Genomic DNA, 22,691 nt, shown 5'->3' on the forward strand with positions numbered 1-22,691 from the left:
TTGTCCACATTTTTCTCTCACTCGCCGCCAACTCAGGCTTCAGACTCGTTTACAAAGGCAACGTGTCACTCTCTTGGCGTTCACATTGCCATTTACCACGAACCTTATTATCCCTTCAAACCTCTTTAAGCATATTATCTTGATGAAGATCACCAATGTAAAATATTATCATCCAATTTTGTTGGATATTCGTTGTTAACATTAGCATTTCCAACAATTTCTCTTCCTAATCTATTTAATATTTATTTATTAAATAAGTTTATAAAGTTCCTTAAAGAGCTCCAGGTCATGAATCAATATTATGTATGTGCCACCTAACAAATCTGACATCAAGCTACATCATCTAAATTGCATTTAATGTATTAAAGAAAAGTAAATGGGACACATCAAATAAGTTAGACACACCAAAACAATAATATATTCATCTTATGTTTACCTTTAAGTATATTAAATGTATAGTAGTCACTTCAATATTTGTGTATCCAAATTCATATTCATAATATTTTTCTAGCATCCTCTTTAAATAAAACTATGGCCAATGTTATATTTGAACAAGCTGCAACTACTACTAGAATTATCATTAGTGAATACTGATCTACTAAATGTGAATCGGGTAAAAATAAATGTAGTTAGCCACCTAAGGTAAGAAGGAAAATCATTGATGAAAAGAAGCTTATGCAAGCAAGAGTAATTAAAGTTGGATGAATGAGTTGGTAAGGTTAGGTGGAAAGGAATAAATATGTGAGATTGTGAATGAACGGAGTGACTTGCATTTTGCCAATACCAAATCCAATCTATTAATCTCATAAAGCAACTAAGCTGAAAAAATTAGTCATATGGTGAAGACTTGGTCAATTAGATAAACAAAAAACAGCAAAGTCTAAAATTGTCTTGTAGTTGTACCAACCTGGCTTTCCATCATGTCCTCAATTACACAGATTTATTCGGATCATATATTTGCACTTTTCTCCTTCTTTTCCAACCCCTACATTTTTTGTGTGTAGCAAGGTATCTTCTCTCTTCTTATGCTTATATCTCCCTCTCCTCTTTCATTATTTATCAATATTTGATCCAAGAGCCTGCAGTTACCTTTGTAACGTTTCTGCAGTTGATTATTAAGATATCTATCTTCTGCTTTTTATTTTTTCCATGCAAGTTAGATATAAATTATGCTTGATTATTTCATTACATAATGAATTTTTTAATTAAGCTTCCTGATATGTTTGTTGTTCATGGCTGAAAGGTGTAGGTACACACATGAGGACATTTTGATTCTCTTATGCCTTAAGGCTCTGTGCACATTTAAGTAAGCTTACGAGATTCAATTAATCATGTCTGTCACTATGTCCGGACCGACTGATCGACCATCCAAGCTTGGTAGGCCTAATTGCTTGAAATATGGAATTTCATATAACACACATTACCCCTGCATCCCTTTTTCTAAATTTACTTTTATTTGATGCATGCACTACAAAATCTTTATCTGTTCTATTATGTTGGTACTATAATGTGAAATGGAACGTCATAACAATCATGCATGCTTTTTGGCATTTGATGACGAGAAAGGCGAATGAATAGAGGAAGCTGAAACTAATTGATTATGGAAGACAAGCATTTACTGTTTTTTGACATGTTTGATTGTCTTATTAGTGCTTATGCATCTTGCATACTGCTTAGCAGAAAAAGGTGAATGCTAGAAATGAAGATGATTGAGTTCTATATCATTTGGTTTCTATTGCAAAAATTCTAGTCTAAAGTTCTGAATCAAACCAAATGGACAATGCACAAATGTTTGTGGCTTAAATTATGTATTGATCTGTGTAAATGCAAGGAAATGAAATTTTACATCCAATAGGGTTCTAATAATGTCTTGAATGAAATTGTTAGTTTAATAACAAACCAAAAGCTATTATAATTCCAAATGTTATGCAGTTAGAAAAAACATGCATATCTAGAGTATATTTGATTTACGAAAATGTTGCTTGCTTTCATTAATAATTATAAATTATAAATAACCACAATTTGTATTATTTTGTTTCCTATTTTCAAAGATTTGTAAAGCAAACATTGAAAACAAGGTGACACTTGTAATTTAATGAAAACTAGAACCAAACAGGCCCTTATATCTTTTGCCTAGGATGTTAATAGATACAACAGCAGCAGGAGGAAGATGTTCACATTGTGATTTTTTTCTATCTATCATGTTCTCAAAAATTGTGAGTAATATTTTTCCTCTTGCAAACACAGTTCATGAAAGTGAACATTCTGAGGATGAAAAGAAGAAAAGGGTGGGGTCATTTAAGAAGGTGGCTATCAGTGCCTCGAGTAAGTTCAAGCATTCCTTTGCAAAGAAGTCGCGGAGACACAGCAGGGTCATGTCTGTTTCAATTGAGGATGAAATTGATACAGAAGAGTTGATAGCAGTTGATGCTTTTCGCCAAGTGCTTATCTTGGAAGAGCTATTGCCCTCAAAACATGATGATCATCATATGATGCTAAGGTAGGTGCTTGTCACATGGTTTCTTACTCATTCATTTATTTATGGGGAATGCTAATCAGTGCTTTAGAAAAACTTGATTTTTAATGGACTTAATAGATTCAGAAGTGGTTTATTTTGTCTACTGATAAAAACTTGTATTCATGATTCCTTAGCCGGTGCCCTCGGAGTTAAGGGATTTGGGTAGCAAGATCCTTTATTTACTTATAGTTGTAGCATGACTAGCTTCATTTGATGCCTTAATTGAGAATTTCTAATTGTCCTATAATTTCAATGTACTATGACCCAGATTCTTGAAAGCTAGGAAGTTTGACATTGAGAAAACAAAACAAATGTGGTCAGATATGCTGAAGTGGAGGAATGAATTTGGTGCTGATACTATCATGGAGGTATTGCTGTGGCAAAAAGAAGAGTCACTTTTCATGTTATGTTCTTCTGTATAACTTCTTCCTTAAATTTCTAACCAAACATTTTTGTGTTGTTAAGGATTTTGAATTCAATGAAATAGATGAAGTTCTTAAATATTACCCACAAGGACATCATGGAGTTGATAAGGATGGAAGACCTGTTTACATTGAAAAATTGGGCCAGGTTGACTCTAACAAGCTGTTGCAAGTAACGAGTATGGAACGTTATCTCAAGTACCATGTTAGGGAGTTTGAGAGGACATTCAATGTTAAGTTGCCTGCATGTTCAATCGCTGCAAAGAAACACATTGACCAAAGCACAACTATTTTGGATGTGCAAGGAGTGGTATGTATAAAATTTGACTCCTACTTTTCCTCTCCAATCCCTATGCCCACAGAAAAACCAATCAGACTAATGAACTATTGTAACACCTTAAATTATAGTCATCATAATTTTAATGAGGCATTTTAATACCATATCCATCGTTATGTATGCTTTTAATATGTAAACAAGTTTCATATCAATGCTTTCCCAGGGTCTTAAAAGTATGAACAAAACTGCAAGGGATCTCCTCCAGCGACTTCAGAAGATTGATGGTGACAACTATCCTGAGGTACAGGTTTATATAACTGCATATGCATGTAATATCAATGGTTTTTGTTCCCTCCCTATATCTAGCTTAAATGGCCTTCTGAACTTGCCCTAACTGAACTTTCCTTTCTATGCAGTCGCTTAACCGCATGTTCATCATCAATGCTGGCTCTGGATTTAGGCTCTTGTGGAATACTATTAAGTCATTCCTTGATCCCAAGACCACCTCAAAAATCCATGTAAGCAATTATAATCTACTTATCAATTTAAATGAAGTTTGATTTCAGTTATGTTGGGACAATGAACAAATTAGTGATTTAATAACCAGGTCCTGGGTAACAAATACCAGAGCAAGTTGCTTGAAATCATTGATGCCAGGTTGAACTTTTCTCCTTTCCGCTTGAATTATTTTACCACATACACATCTACATAGAAAATTAGGCTATCAATTCTAAGGTCACGCTGTGAAATAATGTAGAATTGAGTAATGTGAACTCTTTTATGTTGTTCCAATATGAAAATATATAACATTACTCAACTATGTAAGTAATACCTAATATTTCTTTCTTATTTATCAGTGAACTTCCAGAGTTCTTGGGTGGTACTTGCACTTGTGCAGATAAAGGTGGTTGTATGCTTTCTAACAAGGGACCATGGGATGACCCAGAGATCTTGAAGGTAGTTTATTGCTGAAAGATCAATTTCTTTAGTCATCTAATATATCAATGGAAAAACAATGAACTAATAAATAATTCCTCTGAATCATTTAGATGGTTCAAAATGGCAAGGGAAAAGCCAAAAGAAAAAGCTTATCCGAGCTTAACGAAAAAACAATCACAGAAGATGAAACAGCACACCAAAAGGTAGTCCATTTCATACTTTGGACATTTCATGAAAGTGAACATTCTGAGGATGAAAAGAAGAAAAGGATGGGGTCATTTAAGAAGGCGGCTATCAGTGCCTCGAGTAAGTTCAAGCATTCCTTTGCAAAGAGGGGGCGCAAACACAGCAGGGTTATGTCTATTTCTATTGAGGATGAAATCGATACAGAAGAGCTCATGGCGGTTGATGCTTTTCGCCAAGTGCTTATCTTGGAAGAGCTATTGCCCTCAAAACATGATGATCATCATATGATGCTAAGGTAGGTGCTTGTCACATGGTTTCTTACTCATTCATTTATTTATGGGGAATGCTAATCAGTGCTTTAGAAAAACTTGATTTTTAATGGACTTAATAGATTCAGAAGTGGTTTATTTTGTCTACTGATAAAAACTTGTATTCATGATTCCTTAGCCGGTGCCCTCGGAGTTAAGGGATTTGGGTAGCAAGATCCTTTATTTACTTATAGTTGTAGCATGACTAGCTTCATTTGATGCCTTAATTGAGAATTTCTAATTGTCCTATAATTTCAATGTACTATGACCCAGATTCTTGAAAGCTAGGAAGTTTGACATTGAGAAAACAAAACAAATGTGGTCAGATATGCTGAAGTGGAGGAATGAATTTGGTGCTGATACTATCATGGAGGTATTGCTGTGGCAAAAAGAAGAGTCACTTTTCATGTTATGTTCTTCTGTATAACTTCTTCCTTAAATTTCTAACCAAACATTTTTGTGTTGTTAAGGATTTTGAATTCAATGAAATAGATGAAGTTCTTAAATATTACCCACAAGGACATCATGGAGTTGATAAGGATGGAAGACCTGTTTACATTGAAAAATTGGGCCAGGTTGACTCTAACAAGCTGTTGCAAGTAACGAGTATGGAACGTTATCTCAAGTACCATGTTAGGGAGTTTGAGAGGACATTCAATGTTAAGTTGCCTGCATGTTCAATCGCTGCAAAGAAACACATTGACCAAAGCACAACTATTTTGGATGTGCAAGGAGTGGTATGTATAAAATTTGACTCCTACTTTTCCTCTCCAATCCCTATGCCCACAGAAAAACCAATCAGACTAATGAACTATTGTAACACCTTAAATTATAGTCATCATAATTTTAATGAGGCATTTTAATACCATATCCATCGTTATGTATGCTTTTAATATGTAAACAAGTTTCATATCAATGCTTTCCCAGGGTCTTAAAAGTATGAACAAAACTGCAAGGGATCTCCTCCAGCGACTTCAGAAGATTGATGGTGACAACTATCCTGAGGTACAGGTTTATATAACTGCATATGCATGTAATATCAATGGTTTTTGTTCCCTCCCTATATCTAGCTTAAATGGCCTTCTGAACTTGCCCTAACTGAACTTTCCTTTCTATGCAGTCGCTTAACCGCATGTTCATCATCAATGCTGGCTCTGGATTTAGGCTCTTGTGGAATACTATTAAGTCATTCCTTGATCCCAAGACCACCTCAAAAATCCATGTAAGCAATTATAATCTACTTATCAATTTAAATGAAGTTTGATTTCAGTTATGTTGGGACAATGAACAAATTAGTGATTTAATAACCAGGTCCTGGGTAACAAATACCAGAGCAAGTTGCTTGAAATCATTGATGCCAGGTTGAACTTTTCTCCTTTCCGCTTGAATTATTTTACCACATACACATCTACATAGAAAATTAGGCTATCAATTCTAAGGTCACGCTGTGAAATAATGTAGAATTGAGTAATGTGAACTCTTTTATGTTGTTCCAATATGAAAATATATAACATTACTCAACTATGTAAGTAATACCTAATATTTCTTTCTTATTTATCAGTGAACTTCCAGAGTTCTTGGGTGGTACTTGCACTTGTGCAGATAAAGGTGGTTGTATGCTTTCTAACAAGGGACCATGGGATGACCCAGAGATCTTGAAGGTAGTTTATTGCTGAAAGATCAATTTCTTTAGTCATCTAATATATCAATGGAAAAACAATGAACTAATAAATAATTCCTCTGAATCATTTAGATGGTTCAAAATGGCAAGGGAAAAGCCAAAAGAAAAAGCTTATCCGAGCTTAACGAAAAAACAATCACAGAAGATGAAACAGCACACCAAAAGGTAGTCCATTTCATACTTTGGACATTGTAGAGTGCAAGCTTTGCCTGAAACTTGTCTGTACTTATTTGCCAGAAAATCTGATAATCTGTATCCTTGTTTTGTTATGGCTTACATTTCAAGGGATGCAAAGAATCAGTTCCAGAGTCACATGATGTGCAATGTTTATCATCAAATGTGGAGCAACCTACATCCTTTACTGTGGCAGGAGTAAGTTTGTTAGGCTTCAATCAATTGTTAATTGTTGTTCCTATCCTATGCATTACTTGTAGCAAGAATTAGTTTAAGGAAACTGCCTAGTTTATCTAGTCTTGTAGTGTTACATGTAGCTGACATACAGCAGTAGGAGGATATTATAAGACATGCATGCACATAGCAAGTCACATTCGGACCTTCTTTTCAAAACCAAAACTATAACAAGTGTCATCACTCCATGAGATGTAAAAAAGTTGACTTGGCATTAATTCAAAAGTGTACTGCTATGCAGGCAAAACAATGTGGTGTTTATCAGTATGACGCCTTTGTTGACAAGTCAGTGGATTCATCTTGGAATAAATCAGTAGATAATGATAAATATGCACTTTCCAAAGGTATTTGGTACTGCTATCCTAGTACTTGTGAGAAATTTCAATAAAAAAATGCTGAAACAATTTGAGCAACATAATCAGCATTTTTATTCATGGATAAGCAAGGTAACAAATGTTAATATGGCTTTGTTGAATTTTTATTCATGTTGCAGGCCATGTCCCTAACAAAGTTAGCAATACAAGTGATGGATTTAGCAAACAATTTGTTGGTGGAATAATGAGTTTTGTTATGGGAGTTGTAACTGTGATCCGAATGACAAGGAACATGCCAAGGAAAATGACAGAAGCAGCAGTGTATGGAAGCACAGTATATTATAATGAGAGTATGCTGAAAGCAGGTCCTAGCATTATTACAAACAATGATCACATGACGATGATGAAGCGCATGGCTGAACTAGAAGAGAAAGTGGCTGCTTTGAGCATGAGACCTTCCATGCCACCTGAAAAGGAGGAAATGCTGAATAATGCTCTATGCAGAGTCAATGCTCTAGAACAACATTTGGCTGCAACCAAAAATGTATTATTGCTCAATACACTTTTTATATATTTATTGGAACAGAAGAGTTTTTTCATCCTAAATTGACATGCTCTTGAGTTCTTGTTTTATTGCTTTAGGCACTTGATGATGCCCTTGTTCGACAAGTGGAGCTCCAAGACCAAATTGAGAAGAAAAAGAAGAAGAAGAATAAGTTGGTATGTCCCTGCCTTGCATTTCTCTCAGACTCTTCTATTGACTGCTTTTATTTACACACTTATTTTTGGTTTTTTATTGCAGTTCGGGTGCCACTGGTAAGGTGATAGGTGGTGTTTATTAATAATATTTGACATTACCAACTACCAAGAGATGTAAATTCGGATCATTTCTCTATTCCATTCACCTCTTTCTATTATTTGATCAAAAACTTGTATGAAACTAGGCACGGTTTTGTTGAACAACAAATATTATTAATCCAAAATGGATATGTTTTTCATATATCTGCAAACCCCTTATAATTAACCATCCTATCCATTTTGAATAACAAGTATGAATGAATAGTAACATAATATTCCAAATTCGAGTTCGAATTCCTTAACATCATATGGTGATTAACATATTCATATGCTTGTGGAAACAATTCATCCATAATTAAAGATTGGCCAAAACCATCAACAACGGCTTCAAACATCCTCCCTAGTTTTTAAGACAATGGGTTGGATCAATTCAATACAATTTTAAAGTTTAAACTAGTCCATTTATCAACCAAAATGATATAAGATCAATGTTGGACTGATCAATTATCATCAATATATAATTGCGAATGAATACATTTTAGAAAAAGTTAAGCATCACCTATTACAAAAAAGATATAATCATGCATGTATATTACACCCTACCCAAAAAAATATAATATATATGCCTAAATACTTATATATAATTATTATATCATCTGTCGTTATTCTTTTAGATTATTTTCTTGGAGAGTAAAATAATTATTAAATATAAATGATGAGTAATGTAATAACAATATATAAAATTTGTGTATACGTTTAACACTTTATTGCATTTTTTGTTTAAATTTAACTTTTGGACCACTATTGAAAAAAATCTAACTTCATTCCTCTTTTTTGAAAAAAAAAATCAGTAATGTTCATTATGATTTCAGGAATGCATACTTTTTTATATCACTCCAACAATCACATGTCATAATGTTGCACTTGTTGGTGGAATGTATAATTATTTATAATATATCGGAATAAAAATATTATACCTTGTTATTTTTAAAATAAAATAATAATCTTATTTTCTTTATTAGCAGTAAAAAGGTAAAAAAGAAAGAAAAAATAAAGTGTTTGCCTTTTCATCTTTCCTAAGCACATCTTTGTTTTATTAAATATAAGAAAATATTATGGTTGATGAAGTTGTTAGCCTATAAATTCCGTAGTTGAATCACACATACACTCCCTTCCACTTTTTAGATATTTGTTTGAATAGTTTTGAGAGTTCCCTTTGTTCCACACATTGTTGTCCTGAATCCTTAACAACAATCTTAGATGTTCAACATCTTGTTATTCATGTTTGAGATTCATGTATCCAATTCTCACTGAAATCTTCTTTTCTGGTTGTATGATCAATTCTACTATTAGACGCCGCAGGACCCATCTTGTTCAATCTTTCTCTGTTGCCTTCCTTTACTGGCTCTACTACGTTTCATAATAACATATATTCTTCTTCTTCTTCTTCTTCTTCCTTTTCTTCTTCTTACTATTATCTGCACTTGTTTCTTTCTTGTTAATTACTCTATTCTCTTTACTAGTGTGTGTCTGGGTCCTGCCACCTTTAACAAATTATCCATCTTTTTGTGTTTTCAATTGCTGAAATCTCAATATATATGGCTTCTCCAAGTGGAACATCTTCAGGGTCTTCTATGCTTCTTCAAAACTCAGGTTCTGAAGAGGACTTGCAGGTTTTGATGGATCAGAGGAAGAGAAAGAGAATGATATCCAACCGCGAATCTGCGAGGCGATCTAGGATGAAGAAACAGAAGCACTTGGATGAATTGGCTGCACAAGTGGCTCAACTCAACAACGACAATAATCAGTTACTCACAACACTCAACCTCACTACACAACGCTATCTCACCATTCAGGCTCAAAATTCAGTGCTCACAGCTCAAGTGGGTGAACTAAGCCACAGGCTCCACTCCTTGAATCAGATCATTGGTTTCTTCAATGCTAGCAATGCAGTTTTTGAAGCTGCAGATTATGCATCAACCACTTTTATTGACCCTGCACCCAATAGCTTCTTCAACCCAATGAATATGAACCATATGAATCAACCTATCATGGCTTCTGCAGAAGCCATGTTGCAGTACTGAGAGTACGAATTTGGATTTGGTGCAAAAAGTTAAGCTGTGATCACTGTGAAGATATTTATCCAAAGGCTTGTGTTTGTTGGATTATATTTATCATGGCTTTTCTTTCATTAAAAATCAGCTGATGTGATTGTGACATTATGTCTGTGCCTGTATAACAAATCATGGAGTTGCTGTCGTGATCATAATTGTTACAAGCTGCACTGAATCCAAATCCCTGAGATGAGATCTATTATTATTGGGCTTTCTGGATTTTAGTTTGAGATATGAATGAGGGGTATTGTTGATTTCTTTAGGGTTTGAGTCTGTTGGAAGATTGTAATGGCTGCTAGATAGTGATAAGGAATAATCATGAATGTTGTATTATTAAGTGGGTATGCTAATTGGGGCAATGTTGTGTTAAGAGATCACCCTAAATTATTTATGTTGTATGACTTAAGCCATTATTGTTGTTGTCAACTTGTCTTTCATAAATTATGATGTTACTAATAAATTTAACTAAGTTCTCCCTTTAATTTAGCTCCTCCTTTAAAAAATTTGTTGTCCCTCTTACTCAAATGCCCCACATAATTTATAGTATTTCCTGAAATCAGTGCTTCTTTTGACCAAAAATCAAGAGGGTAGGCAATTTTGTTATTTGAACTGAACATGATGCAAGCATTGCACTCTTCTTCTCAGTGATTTGTATATTGTGCACTTCTTTACCTATGTGTCAGTTCTTTTGATTCCACACAAGTAGAACTAAGGCTTATTGAGCTTTCATTTTCATAATTGATACATAAATCAGAATGATAAGCAGAAAATGTGTAATGTAACCCCTAGAGATACGCATCTAAATTGAATGAAAAGGACAACTCCACAGGCCTAAACTGATTTTCTCCTCAAAATACCTTTGCAGTCAAAAGGAAATTATAAAATGAAAAAAAAGAGAGAAACAATTGCATCCTGGTAGAGTGTGCTATGTGATATAAGTTCCTAACTTATCTTTCCCACAATTAGCTAAAAGTTACCCTAAACCTGAAAAACTATGATATGATAAACAAGCTGATTAACTGAAACTTGGCAGTATTTAGTTAAATTAGTTGATGTAGTACATGATTGCTAAGTGTAAATAACTTACAAGTTCTTAAATTATAAACCATAAGCTACTTCCACTAACTTATCAAGTGAAAACTTGTAAGCTAGTCAAAATTCAATTAATTACCAAAAATATGTTATTGGTGTTTTGTATAAATAAGGTACGAGTTTGTAAGATAAAATATAAACTATGGGCTTATGTCATTATATATATAAAAACACACGCAAATTTCAGTGGAGAACCACATCGTCCTGGCTTATTCTCTAAGTTAGTGTTACAGAGAAAGACAGTTGAGTGTCATGTATACAATGATTCATTTTGAATTTGATTTGTCATAGGAAACAGAAATGAATTTAATAAGAGGGTTAAATGATGCACTAAGAAAATGAAAGTAAAGGTTGCAGCTTTTAGGGAAAGCTGGTACACCAAGTTCTTGGAAAAGTTATAAAGAGCAAAGATGAGTGCGTTGATGTTGTGAGGGTACAAATTCCACGTGCTTGGAACAAAGTTATTGGATTCTTATGACATGGAATTGAAGTCATTGTTTGCATATGCATGCTAATATGCTATTAACTTAGTTTAAAGTATGTGCTGTAGTCACGTGGAGCTTACTGAAACTTAGTTTAAAGTAATTTATTACTCAACTTAATAAATACAAGTTCAAATATGGTCCATCAATCTCTGCACCAAACACAAAATAGAAAAGTAAATACAAGTTCAAATGCTCACTTTACGGTACAACTTGAGCACTGTAATAACTTAACTTGTTTCATAGCCTAAAACTTTATACCCTATTTTGCTTTATTTTACTAGAAAATGGAGTTAATGTTTCAAAAAGAAAAGGTAAGGAGGCCAACTTGTTGTACTTAAAATCGTTTTAATTTACAAGTTTAGTGAAAGGTATGTTGTGTTGTATTTTGGAAAGTGTAAACTATCAACTGATCGAATAACAATGAAAATAAAGAAGATTCGCATATATTTCTCTGCATATAAGTTTTCAATTGGAGGGTTGAAAACAAACTTGGAGTAATAATTTGTAGTAACGAATAAATGTCGTGTATTTCAGCCACTTATTTTAGAGTGTACATGAGACATACTTGTAAGTTTTAGTTCTTATAGATATTTTGGTACATATTCTTTGTTAATATTCGCTTAATAAGAACTCATGTTCCTTCTCTGTTAATATTGTTACATTAATGAAGAATGAATTACAAAAGAAAAAGAAAAGAATGGACGGTCTGTGGTTATTAGCTGAAAGCAAAAATATTGTATTACATCTTTTTGTGATGCTCTATAGTGCCCTTTTTCTTATGTGTGGGAATGCAAAAATTTGTCTACAAGAATATTCCAATCAGATAGTAAAGCTTCTTTCTATCTAGCTAGGTTCTAACATTTAGAACCATACGTTCTTAGAAACAAGTGACAAAGGGAAGCAGTAAGGCAAAAAAATGCAACTTTCCTTATTATTTTTCCATCTTTTTTTAATGCCATTCTTTCCATATTCATTATGTGATTTTTTTCAGAAGCATACATATAGAATGTAATTCTAGGGAAAAAAGTACTGATCCATATCCTTTATTTTTGAGTAGTTAAAATATAGCTGATGATAAGATTCCCCACACATACAATACTAGGCCTAGTTTCAAGAATGGTGACTCTAACTAGATTTCTATTATTTGAATAAGTTACATAAAAGTTAACAAGACCCAAGTTAACATTTTCATTTTCTCATGCTTCATAAATAGAAAATAACAAAAATGAATGAAGTCGGTGAAATTTAAATGGTGGGTGTACGTATAATGATCATATTATTATAGTATGATTAACGCATATAGCACCAACATGTGAAGAGAGAGAGGGGACAAGGGTGTTGAAATCTCTCATGATAGCATCTTTCTGTATTAGCAAAGAAAATTTAGAACCATTTTATTCATCACAAAAGGTGGGCGAGCATGTGGCCATCCATGCCATTCAATGGTTCACATGTCTTGGTAAAAACTTGTCCTAATTCTCAATGTGTTTACCAGGGGACTAGCTTTCTTAGTTTTATAAAATAAAAAACAAAGAAGAAAATTTTATTACATTTAGTAATGGACATGGGACAGTACAACTATCCAATTGGCTCAAACAAAAATGGATTTTGATAAATATGAAATGAACTAGCAAAAAATATATGGTTAATTTTGTTTAGCTAAATCAAATAAAAATCTCAAATATCATCTTTACAAATGTTATTTATTAAAATGTAAAGTCACAACTCTAAAAAATATTATATAAAAACTATAAAAACAAAAGATTTCAAACAATTTAATTTTAAAAAAATAGGACGTTAAAACTCCAATGTATTACATATTAATTAATGTTGAAAATGTTGTAAGAATTAAAAAGAAAACACAGATGTAGAAAGTAAAGTGCATGGGCTTGATCAGGACCAACCCAAACATTGAGCCACCAAGGCCCACATCCGGATGCTTCAAGTGTCTCATATGGCCTTAGCTACTCTATCACATATGATTAGATAATTTAAGTTTAAATCACAAAATGATAATTTTAAACTCGTTTTATTTGTAACATTGTTTGCTGTTTTTTCTTCAACAAATATATATATATATATATATATTCATACATTTGTAACCTTGCAACTGTTTGCGTAAATATATTACTTGGCTGATGAAATTAATTCACATACATATAATGATTTCATATAACAGAATATTCAAATTATAATGTTTACTAATTTGAAAATTGACATGATAACATATGCATGGCATGCCTCGTTCAAATACTTGGCTGATGTTACAAGTAGAATAATAGTGAAGGAACAAGCTTAAGGAACCTAGCCATATTAAATCACTTAGGCTGCTTGGTATAATGGAAAATGAAATGAGGATGTATATTTAACATGAATCATTCACCTGGCCATTTACACTGTCCGATGAGTAATTATTTAGTGTATATAAAATTTCAAAATTAAATTTAGGTGGCAATAATAAGTTAGACCAAAGTCCTTGTGGGTGGAGAAGTTAGTGTAGAAGAAGATATGGTTGGATTAAGGGGCCTCATGCACATCCTAAAACCACTTTTAGGATAAGAAATTGAAGATAAACTTACTTTAAATCAAACCACCAAAGTCTTTTCATGTGGTGTTTGGTACACTGTCTTTGTCGTTAAGGATTACTAAGAGCACTTGTCACACACAAATACTATTTTATGCCAACCTACTTTCTCCTTTTCAGCATACCCAATACCCAATAGATTCATATCCTTTAATCCCTAGCTATGCTTTCTAATTGTCCTTTATAATTACAGCTTCAGTGTCATAACTTATGGTCTAATTTTCCACCTACATACATGTCAACATACCACTTTCTTATACTCTTAGCTTACCAACTATGACAGTGTTATAAATATATGGTAGGAAACTTGATTTTGTGTTAAGCTTAGGGGTATAACAATAACTTTCACTAAGGTCGGACTTCAACTATTATCCAAATTAGTATATGTCATGCCACTAACTTGTTGGCCTCATACTCTGAGTGCCCCAACAAAAAGAAAGTGGTCTTCCTTGACCTTTTTGGTTTGAATTTATGAGTAAAGTATGTTTTGTGTAGAATAATATATGAAGCTGTCAATTTCAGTTATTTCTTTGGAGCTTCCACCCTAGGGGGGAATTTCATGTTCCCTGCATTATACATAGGAAACATGAGTTTGGCAATTCTCTCTATCATTTTGTCAAAGTAATAAACATAGGAAATATTCTCATATCATGGATCTCTTGCTTCTGAAGAACTTCACCCTTATCTTCCTCCTTATTTCTTCATCACTTTTATCAACTTCTTTTGCAGGTGAGTCTCTTAAGGTTTTAGTCACATACTCATTCAACTAATTAAGCTTAGGTGCATTATGATTAGAGATAGATAAGTTAGAGAAACAGACATACAGTAATTAATATCTTACACTGCTTCCTAATATTGTATATATTTACATGGATGAATAACAATGATAGTGCAGGTGAAGGATCAAAGTTGGATCCAATAATGAAAGAAGTGAATGAGGAAGAAGTAAGGATGATAGAGAAGAGGGTACTAAGAGCGAATAGAAGAGATTATGGAAGATATGATCCAACTCCAACTCTTTCTAAGCCTCCCTTCAAACAAATACCCAACTGAATGAACAATCTTGAAAATGTAATATTGGAATAAACTACCATCAATAATCTACTGCCTCTCTTCAAATATATGTACAATCTCATATATATACTTATCATCATATCATAAAACGATTAAAACAATGTGTTTTATTATAAGTCAAAGCAATTATTTCAAAATACATGATGCGGTAGTGAGGTTCAGAACTACACTTGATGGATTGAGTTTGGGATTGCCTTTGAATTGATATTAGAGAGGGCTTACAAATGGTGGTATTTCACATCTCACTTACTATGATTTAGGAAAAAAATATTATTTTTAAGTTAAATATATTTTTTAATGAAAGTAATACCTAAATTAACACATTTCTTGTGACAACAAATATACTCTATATTACACATGTTCAATTTGATTTTGAGATTTCTCTAAGATTTTGCTTTTTAGGAAATCTTGGTATTAAATGTCCAATTCATACCTCCAAACCTTCACTTTCTTCTTTCAATATTGGTCATGGTGCTAATTTAATCATATGAAATGAAGTTTGAATATCAAATTCGAATAAAATCAAAGATTTAAAACAAATTATAATAAGAAAATAAAATGAGTATAAATTATATATTGAATAATTTAATTATGAAATAATTTTGCAATCACTTTTGAATAAAGTATGTCTTTTAAAAATTGTTAGAATGTATGATTCAATTTTTTTTCAGACTCAAGAATTGTCATTTGTTAAATACTTGAGCCCAATAATTTTTTATGGATTATATTAAACAATCTTTTACTTTTTTTTACCTTAGACTTTTTTCAATTATGCATCAATTATATGATAATATAAAACAATTATCATTATAATCAACAAAATATTGAACAAATTTATGGCTACAATAATAATAATTGATAGCACATTAAATTTTAAAAATAATAAAAACAACCATATGAGACATATACTATGCATTTGTCAACACCTTTATAGGTGGATATTCTCCATAGACATTATTGTCTCCCTATTCTTGTTTCATCCTTCAAGGAGGTCTAACACAATTAATATACAATTTTGTTTATTTATGAAGTGAGTCTTGAAGTTGAATGAAAGGAAATGACATATTTTAGATTTGTGAAATACACTAGTGTGAAATCTTTTATTTTCACTTCTTACATTATATTCTAAAACTAAATGTGAACTAGGATTTGATATCTACGGCTACTCTAATTCAAATTTAATAGATGAAGATTAATGTCTAAGCTTGAATCAACACATGACAATTGAAGCATAGTGATTTAGGTTATAAAAAATAGATATTGTTTAATTAAAAAAAAGAGAGAAATATCTAATAGGTTATAAAAAGAAAAGATGTTGTAGGGTGGAGTGGTGTGTTTGTTTTGAGGTGTGTTTGTTTTGAGGTGTGTTTGTTCTCCGCAGCAGAATGTTGTTGTCACAGACACAACAGACACAGTCCCATTTTGTGTCATTTATTTGCAATCCCAGAAGCAGCGTTAATCGTAAAATTGGAAGAGTGAGAATGAGTGGGACCCACAGCACTCCACCTCTCCAACTGAATCGCTTCGCTGAGATCGGTAACAAAGTCGCTGATGCCGCCGGAGAAGTCATCCGCAAGTATTTCAGAAACAAATTCGACATTATTGATAAACATGATCTCAGTATGTATCATTTCATTTCTTCATTTATTCTATGCTCATTCATTCATTCATTCATTCATTTGAACATCAATTTTGCAGGTCCAGTCACAATTGCAGATCAATCTGCTGAGGAGGCTATGCTTTCTATCATATTACATCATCTCCCTTCTCATGCTATGTAAGCTTTGTTATAATTATAAGAATAGTAACATATAGCCACTCACCTAATCAACACAAATGCTTGAAACAGACAGTGAAATAATGTGATCAACACTTAATTAAAGCTATTTACCTCAATGAAATAATGTGTAAAACTTGCAACTCGAATGGATTGTTGATTCTGTAATTAATTAATGTTACTAAACTGCAGTTATGGAGAAGAAAACGGGTGGAGGTGTAAACAAAACACTGCTGAGTATGTTTGGGTATTAGATCCAATTGATGGCACAAAAAGCTTTATCACTGGTCATTTCCTATCACTCTTCTTTCTTCTTCTTATTCTTATCCTTTGCCCATAGTCCTAAACTTTCACTTTCACTCTGCTTCTTTCTATACATTACAGGGAAACCCCTATTTGGTACTCTCATTGCTCTTCTACAAAATGGTACACCAGTAAGAATATCTTACAACTTCACTGCTTATCTACAATTAGACCCATTCAAACTGGATATGTATATTACTACAACTTTCTTACCAAAGAATCAAGAAAAACTAGATATGTAATTCTAGTGATATATTGTAAATAAATCTGAGTCGTTTCTCTTTTTACATTACAATGTGTAATAAAGATAATGAAGGTAAATGTTAATGTCAATTGATTGCATCCTTCTTATGTTAATGTGTAATAAAGATAATTAAGTCATATTTCTTATCTTATAGACTTATACCTCTATAAATAAAAAGAAGTGCTACATTTTTACCTGCATATCAATAAAATTGTTGACAACATGAACCACAAATTGTTATCAACCATGTCATTGTTTTTAGTTAATTGAGTAGTAAGCTTTATGTTGTTAAGTTGGCTTCCTTTTCATCAGATCCTTGGCATAATTGATCAACCTGTGTTAAGAGAAAGATGGATTGGGATGGCTGGAAAGAGAACTACACTGAACGGACAAGAAGTATCTACACGCACCTGTGCGGAACTTTCTCAAGCATACATGTATTTTTTCTTTCTTTCCCTCAGTAAACTAAATTATGGATGGTTTTATTGAGTGAAAGACAGAAAAGAAGTCTTTTGGCATGGTTACCATTGCTTCACAAGTCTGTAAATGTAATCGTTTTTATTTCCTATTAGGTACACCACAAGCCCCCACCTGTTCAGTGGAGATGCAGAAGAGGCATTCACCCGTGTTAGAAACAAGGTCTGTTGCAATTTATTGCTTTTTTTAACATGAAGGTGGTGGATACTATATCATTAAAGGATAAAATATGCCGTCAGTAACTTATATTAAGAAGGTTTGCTACAACGCAGACTTTTCTGTTTCCTATAAAATTATATCTTAGATTTATGGTTATTCCTCTTTTGCACTCTACAGGTTAAAATTCCATTATATGGATGTGACTGCTATGCATATGCTCTTTTGTCTTCTGGATTTGTTGATCTTGTTGTTGAGTCCGGTCTGAAGGTATGCAGTACCCAATTGTCTCACCTTTGGTTGCATGTTTATCTTTCAACTATGTTGAACAAGATGTTAAGACGAGATAAGTTTGTTATATACTGATCATCTGAGTATCTTCAATGGGTAAACTTTTTGAATCAGCCATACGATTTTCTAGCATTGATACCTGTTATTGAAGGCGCTGGAGGTGTGATAACTGATTGGAAAGGAGATCAACTCCACTGGGAAGCTTCTCCACTTTCAATCGCAACAAGTAAGTGCTTGTTGTATATAATTCCTTTGAATCCTGGTCTAATTTCATTTTCATTCTAATAATTACTTTCTCTTGGTGTTGTTGCTACCTTTTATGAAACTAAAAGCCATGAAGGTCTTTATTATTGTCTTGATGAAATCCATGTGACAGGTTTTAATGTTGTGGCGGCTGGTGATAAAGAGATTCATCAACAGGCTCTAGATTCGTTGCTGTGGAAGTGACACTAGTACAATTTTAGTTAGTGATATTCCTCTGGGATCTATGGCCTGGTTCATATATTCCAAAGGGTGAGCATTCCGATGCTTCTCCTGTATTTGTTTGAGTTTGAAAACTGGGTACTCTTCTAATCTTGGATAAGCTCATGCAGAAATTTGCCTTCTTTTAGTGAAAGTCACTGTGTCACAGATTTAATGGGTGAGTTATGGTCATCACACCTTAATCAATTCTATAAATTTGTAATAAACGCCATAAAGAAGTTTGGAAACCAAAAGCTAGAGTATTTTATAAGCAAAAAATAATAATCAACGTGTTTATTGTTTAAATCAAATTTTAAATTTTGTCCAAGGTGTTAGAATTACATGTGAAGATCATGTGGTAATTATCTGTCCAGGATAGCAGTGCTGTTTATTTTGTTCTATTCTATTTTTTCGTACTTTTTGGTAGCCAAACACCACCGAAAGTATCTCAAACCTTCATATATTATCAAACACTACCTGAATATCATGAATTGGTGATACACATTTTGGAATATTGGTCGATGACTACTTAATTCTTAATAAATAATGGTTGATTCTAGGCTAGGAAGGTGACGACCCTGTTGCTTCCGTTGACTTTCTCTTTATTTGCATGTCTTGTTGTATTTATGTTTAACTAATGTAGGCAAGAAGTGTACTAAATAGACTTCCTTGTCAGTGTGTATGATGATTCTTGCTGCACCTTCCATTCACAATTAACATTAATCTAATTGAAGTGTTTAAAATACACACATTAATATATATTATCAAGACCTATTAGGTTTAACAGAAACCATAAAACAAAGTGAATTCGATTAGGTAGGGGCGTAGGGCTAGACTGTTTTTAAAATCCAATATGTTTAAATATTGGTTCCAATTTTAGCAACAAGCGGCCGAATTGATTCGTATATACATTTATTTACAGATTGAACTTAGTGTTTTGAACATAAAGGGCTCTTGACCTTCCCTTTTGAGTATAATGGGTCACACTATGTTTTCCTCACTCAACTTCCATTCAGAACCAATCTTTATATGCATATACATATTGCAATGTCAGAATGTTATTTTTTTTAAAAATAAATATATAGATTTTGGCGTTTTAAAGCAAAATGGCAAGTGAGCAACCACACCCTTCATTACCATAAGAATCCCAAAAACAGTAGAGTGCAAAATTGAGTAAACATGTTCGGTTGAAAGTTGAGAGACGATAGCAAAATAATATTTCACATTTGAGAACATTATGATAAAGGTATATATATTACACATGAAGTGAAGTTGATGGTGATTGGAAAAAACACAACAATTGCAACTTCATGTGTTGTAGCAAGGGAAAACAAAACAATGGTGCTTCTACAATAATAGAATTGGTAGTCAACTTCAATTCAATTTAGATAGTAATATCTATGCATTGTCGGTCTACAAATTTATACAGACAACACATCATTCATCATTCATTTGTATTACTTATATTTAAAAATTGATGATGATTGAATATAAATGACGGATGATGTGGTGATAGTATAAAAAACTCTTATACCGTCAATGTATACATCATTTTCTCTTCAAGTTATGGTAAACTACAATAAGATGCGGATTACAGCAAGACCCACTGCAGATATTGAGACAAGAGTACCTATGCAGTATTTAACCACATCATACTTTGCAGCTTCTAACTGTGCTTTTAATGCATGCACTTCCTGAAAATGAATATCCCATAGCAATGTCTGAATCCAAACTGAATACTCTCTAATTAGTAATCACAATTCAGGGACATATACTCACCCGATCAACTTTGTTTGACAAAGCAGTTGTTTCAGCACTTTGATTAGCAAGCTCATCACGTGTTCGTCTATGTTAAGACAAGAACATTGAGGTTAAACCAACTAAATATTACTACAGCATAAGGGCTACAGAAATAAAACTATGTTTCCATTTACCCTCTTTCAAGATTCAAGTCCAAACGTTGCCCAGCAGTGACTTTATCAATCTCATACCTATATACACAATATAAAACTATTAAACTACAACCTTATGGTGTAAATCAGAATATTTATGCATAATGCTCTATGATGCATATACCTCAATTCACTTCTCATCTTCTCTATGTCATTACGAAGCTCACTTCTCATCTTCTCTACATCATTTCGAATCTTTTCAGTTTCAAGTTGCAACAAAGAAAAATGATGCTCCTGTATGACCAATAATGAATACTGAAAATTGTTCCATCTTTTGTAAAATAACACATGGAAAGGTAGAAGAGAGAATGAATAGTGAAAAATGTTGATTGTATAAAAAACCTGAGAACTTTGGACTTCGGATTTGAACTTGGAGAGATCAGATTTGATAAGCATCTCAGACTTGAAAAAGGAAAAGGTTAGATTTTGAATGGAAAGAAGGGAAAGAGAGGAATAATTAATTAATAAAGGTAGAAGGAAGAAACCATTTTCAATTCTGATCTGGAAACAAGTGAATGAGAGACATTTTCCAAACTATCATGTAGAACTTGAGTGATAGCAGAAGTTATGGCTTCAGCCTGATTAGAAGGGAGTCCCTGTGCCTCTAAACCTCTTACCTTGAGAGATAGAGAATGAATTATTGATTAGGTTATAGATTCAATAAGAAAAGAGAGAATAAGAAGAAGAAGAAGACGAACCAGTTGAAGGGTATCAACGAGAAAAGCACGCTTGCCGTTGGAACTAACCACATCCTGAGAGAGATGCCTATGAAAAAGAAGATTACGATATTCAGATAACTCAAAAACACGTTTGCGCAAACCCATCATCCTTCAATCCTCAGATCTTCTTTTCTTTTTTATTTACTCTTCTTTATTCTATTTAATCAAAGGATTCCCAACCCAATATCAACTTATCAATTCTCAATTAATTAAAAATACACAATACAATATTAGAATCGTTTATTTTATTGTCCTAAAAAAAGTGGTGGGTTATGTCAGGTCTCATTTATCAAATAATAGACACGTGATTGGTCAGAAAAATATATTAAAATTTAAATATTTAATTATTAAATAGAGAAACAGAAAGAATAGTGAGAAGGAAAGAGGATGACATCGGCGGAAGCGTACTTAGCGAGGCGTGCGGCGCAGAAGGAGAGGGTGAGGACTGAGGATCCTCTAAATAGTTAAAGTGTTAATTTTGTGTAATAATTTGCAGGAAGACGTTGATACCATTGATCGAATGATCCTTACAATAAGTGGCGTCATCCTCATCCTTACATTGGTAATTTAATCTTAACATTCATAATAATAATCTTAATTCATCCTCATTTCTCTCATTTATATTATTAGTTCTAAGTTTAATCGCAACCCAACTCCACCTCAAGGGGTAACTAATTTCTCTTATTACATTCACTTCATCTCTTTTATTCATTTCATCACACACACACATTCTCTTACTGGGTTTCTCATGTGCGTCATTCTTGGATTTGCAACTTAAGTTCCCCACGAAAGGGGCTATGTTTATGTAGTTGACAAGACAATAGATGGCAACCCCTCTTGGAATGATATCACATGGGAACGAAACTCCTTTTGGTCTCAAATCACATTGTTGAAACATTTATTTGATTATGTAAGATGTGATTACTACTTATTTCAAATCAAATGAAAGAAATTTTTTATAGGAAAGCAAAATGTTATATCCCCTAATAAATATCTAAAAATCATTCTACCATAAAAAATAATGTGTCACTAACCTATGTTAATTTCATGTGAGTTGAAAGTGACACATTAAGAGTATCATTAAGCTAATTTGTTGGGATGATTTGATTA

General features: G+C 33.0%; 5 protein-coding genes across 8 annotated transcripts; 4 read left to right on the forward strand and 1 right to left on the reverse strand.

Moving 5' to 3' along the window:
- LOC109327780 (phosphatidylinositol/phosphatidylcholine transfer protein SFH3-like) lies at window positions 934-17,917 on the forward strand. 3 transcript variants are annotated; one of them, XR_002105348.1, is made up of 18 exons: window positions 1,104-1,377; window positions 2,248-2,500; window positions 2,787-2,886; window positions 2,984-3,250; window positions 3,441-3,518; window positions 3,634-3,735; window positions 3,825-3,874; window positions 4,075-4,174; window positions 4,267-4,359; window positions 6,617-6,703; window positions 6,981-7,083; window positions 7,233-7,597; window positions 7,696-7,771; window positions 16,655-16,820; window positions 16,899-16,977; window positions 17,170-17,264; window positions 17,362-17,411; window positions 17,837-17,917. XR_002105348.1 is itself a non-coding variant. In XM_019560933.1 (15 exons), exons 2-15 carry the CDS (start codon window positions 1,332-1,334, stop codon window positions 7,871-7,873), a joined length of 1,740 nt encoding a protein of 579 aa, XP_019416478.1. In that variant the 5' UTR covers window positions 934-1,008; window positions 1,244-1,331; the 3' UTR covers window positions 7,874-8,019. The 3 variants fall into 3 exon arrangements, 2 of the variants coding, with proteins under 2 accessions (XP_019416478.1, XP_019416477.1); XM_019560933.1 differs by lacking the exons at window positions 16,655-16,820; window positions 16,899-16,977; window positions 17,170-17,264; window positions 17,362-17,411; window positions 17,837-17,917 and adding exons at window positions 934-1,008; window positions 7,856-8,019 and having other exon boundaries at window positions 1,244-1,377; window positions 7,696-7,773; XM_019560932.1 differs by lacking the exons at window positions 16,655-16,820; window positions 16,899-16,977; window positions 17,170-17,264; window positions 17,362-17,411; window positions 17,837-17,917 and adding an exon at window positions 7,856-8,019 and having other exon boundaries at window positions 1,103-1,377; window positions 7,696-7,773.
- LOC109327795 (bZIP transcription factor 11-like) lies at window positions 9,273-10,391 on the forward strand. Of its 2 annotated transcripts, none has more exons than XM_019560949.1 (2): window positions 9,273-9,946; window positions 10,128-10,391. In XM_019560949.1, the coding sequence occupies exon 1, from the start codon at window positions 9,450-9,452 to the stop codon at window positions 9,933-9,935; it is 486 nt and encodes a 161-aa protein (XP_019416494.1). In that variant the 5' UTR covers window positions 9,273-9,449; the 3' UTR covers window positions 9,936-9,946; window positions 10,128-10,391. The 2 variants fall into 2 exon arrangements, with proteins under 2 accessions (XP_019416494.1, XP_019416495.1); XM_019560950.1 differs by having other exon boundaries at window positions 9,274-9,970; window positions 10,142-10,391.
- Window positions 14,444-15,319, forward strand: LOC109327796. Its single transcript, XM_019560951.1, has 2 exons — window positions 14,444-14,855; window positions 15,022-15,319. Exons 1-2 carry the CDS (start codon window positions 14,777-14,779, stop codon window positions 15,177-15,179), a joined length of 237 nt encoding a protein of 78 aa, XP_019416496.1. The 5' UTR covers window positions 14,444-14,776; the 3' UTR covers window positions 15,180-15,319.
- On the forward strand, window positions 16,547-19,216 carry LOC109327793 (bifunctional phosphatase IMPL2, chloroplastic). The gene is made up of 9 exons (XM_019560947.1): window positions 16,547-16,820; window positions 16,899-16,977; window positions 17,170-17,264; window positions 17,362-17,411; window positions 17,837-17,961; window positions 18,097-18,163; window positions 18,338-18,427; window positions 18,563-18,674; window positions 18,825-19,216. Exons 1-9 carry the CDS (start codon window positions 16,586-16,588, stop codon window positions 18,893-18,895), a joined length of 924 nt encoding a protein of 307 aa, XP_019416492.1. The 5' UTR covers window positions 16,547-16,585; the 3' UTR covers window positions 18,896-19,216.
- LOC109327794 (protein FMP32, mitochondrial-like) lies at window positions 20,266-21,701 on the reverse strand. The gene is made up of 7 exons (XM_019560948.1): window positions 21,561-21,701; window positions 21,348-21,479; window positions 21,205-21,264; window positions 20,987-21,096; window positions 20,845-20,901; window positions 20,690-20,756; window positions 20,266-20,604 (listed from the first exon to the last, which is right to left on the reverse strand). The coding sequence occupies exons 1-7, from the start codon at window positions 21,687-21,689 to the stop codon at window positions 20,485-20,487; spliced, it is 675 nt and encodes a 224-aa protein (XP_019416493.1). The 5' UTR covers window positions 21,690-21,701; the 3' UTR covers window positions 20,266-20,484.

The sequence above is a fragment of the Lupinus angustifolius genome, chromosome LG15, assembly GCF_001865875.1.
Source record: "Lupinus angustifolius cultivar Tanjil chromosome LG15, LupAngTanjil_v1.0, whole genome shotgun sequence".
Lineage (NCBI taxonomy): Eukaryota > Viridiplantae > Streptophyta > Magnoliopsida > Fabales > Fabaceae > Lupinus > Lupinus angustifolius.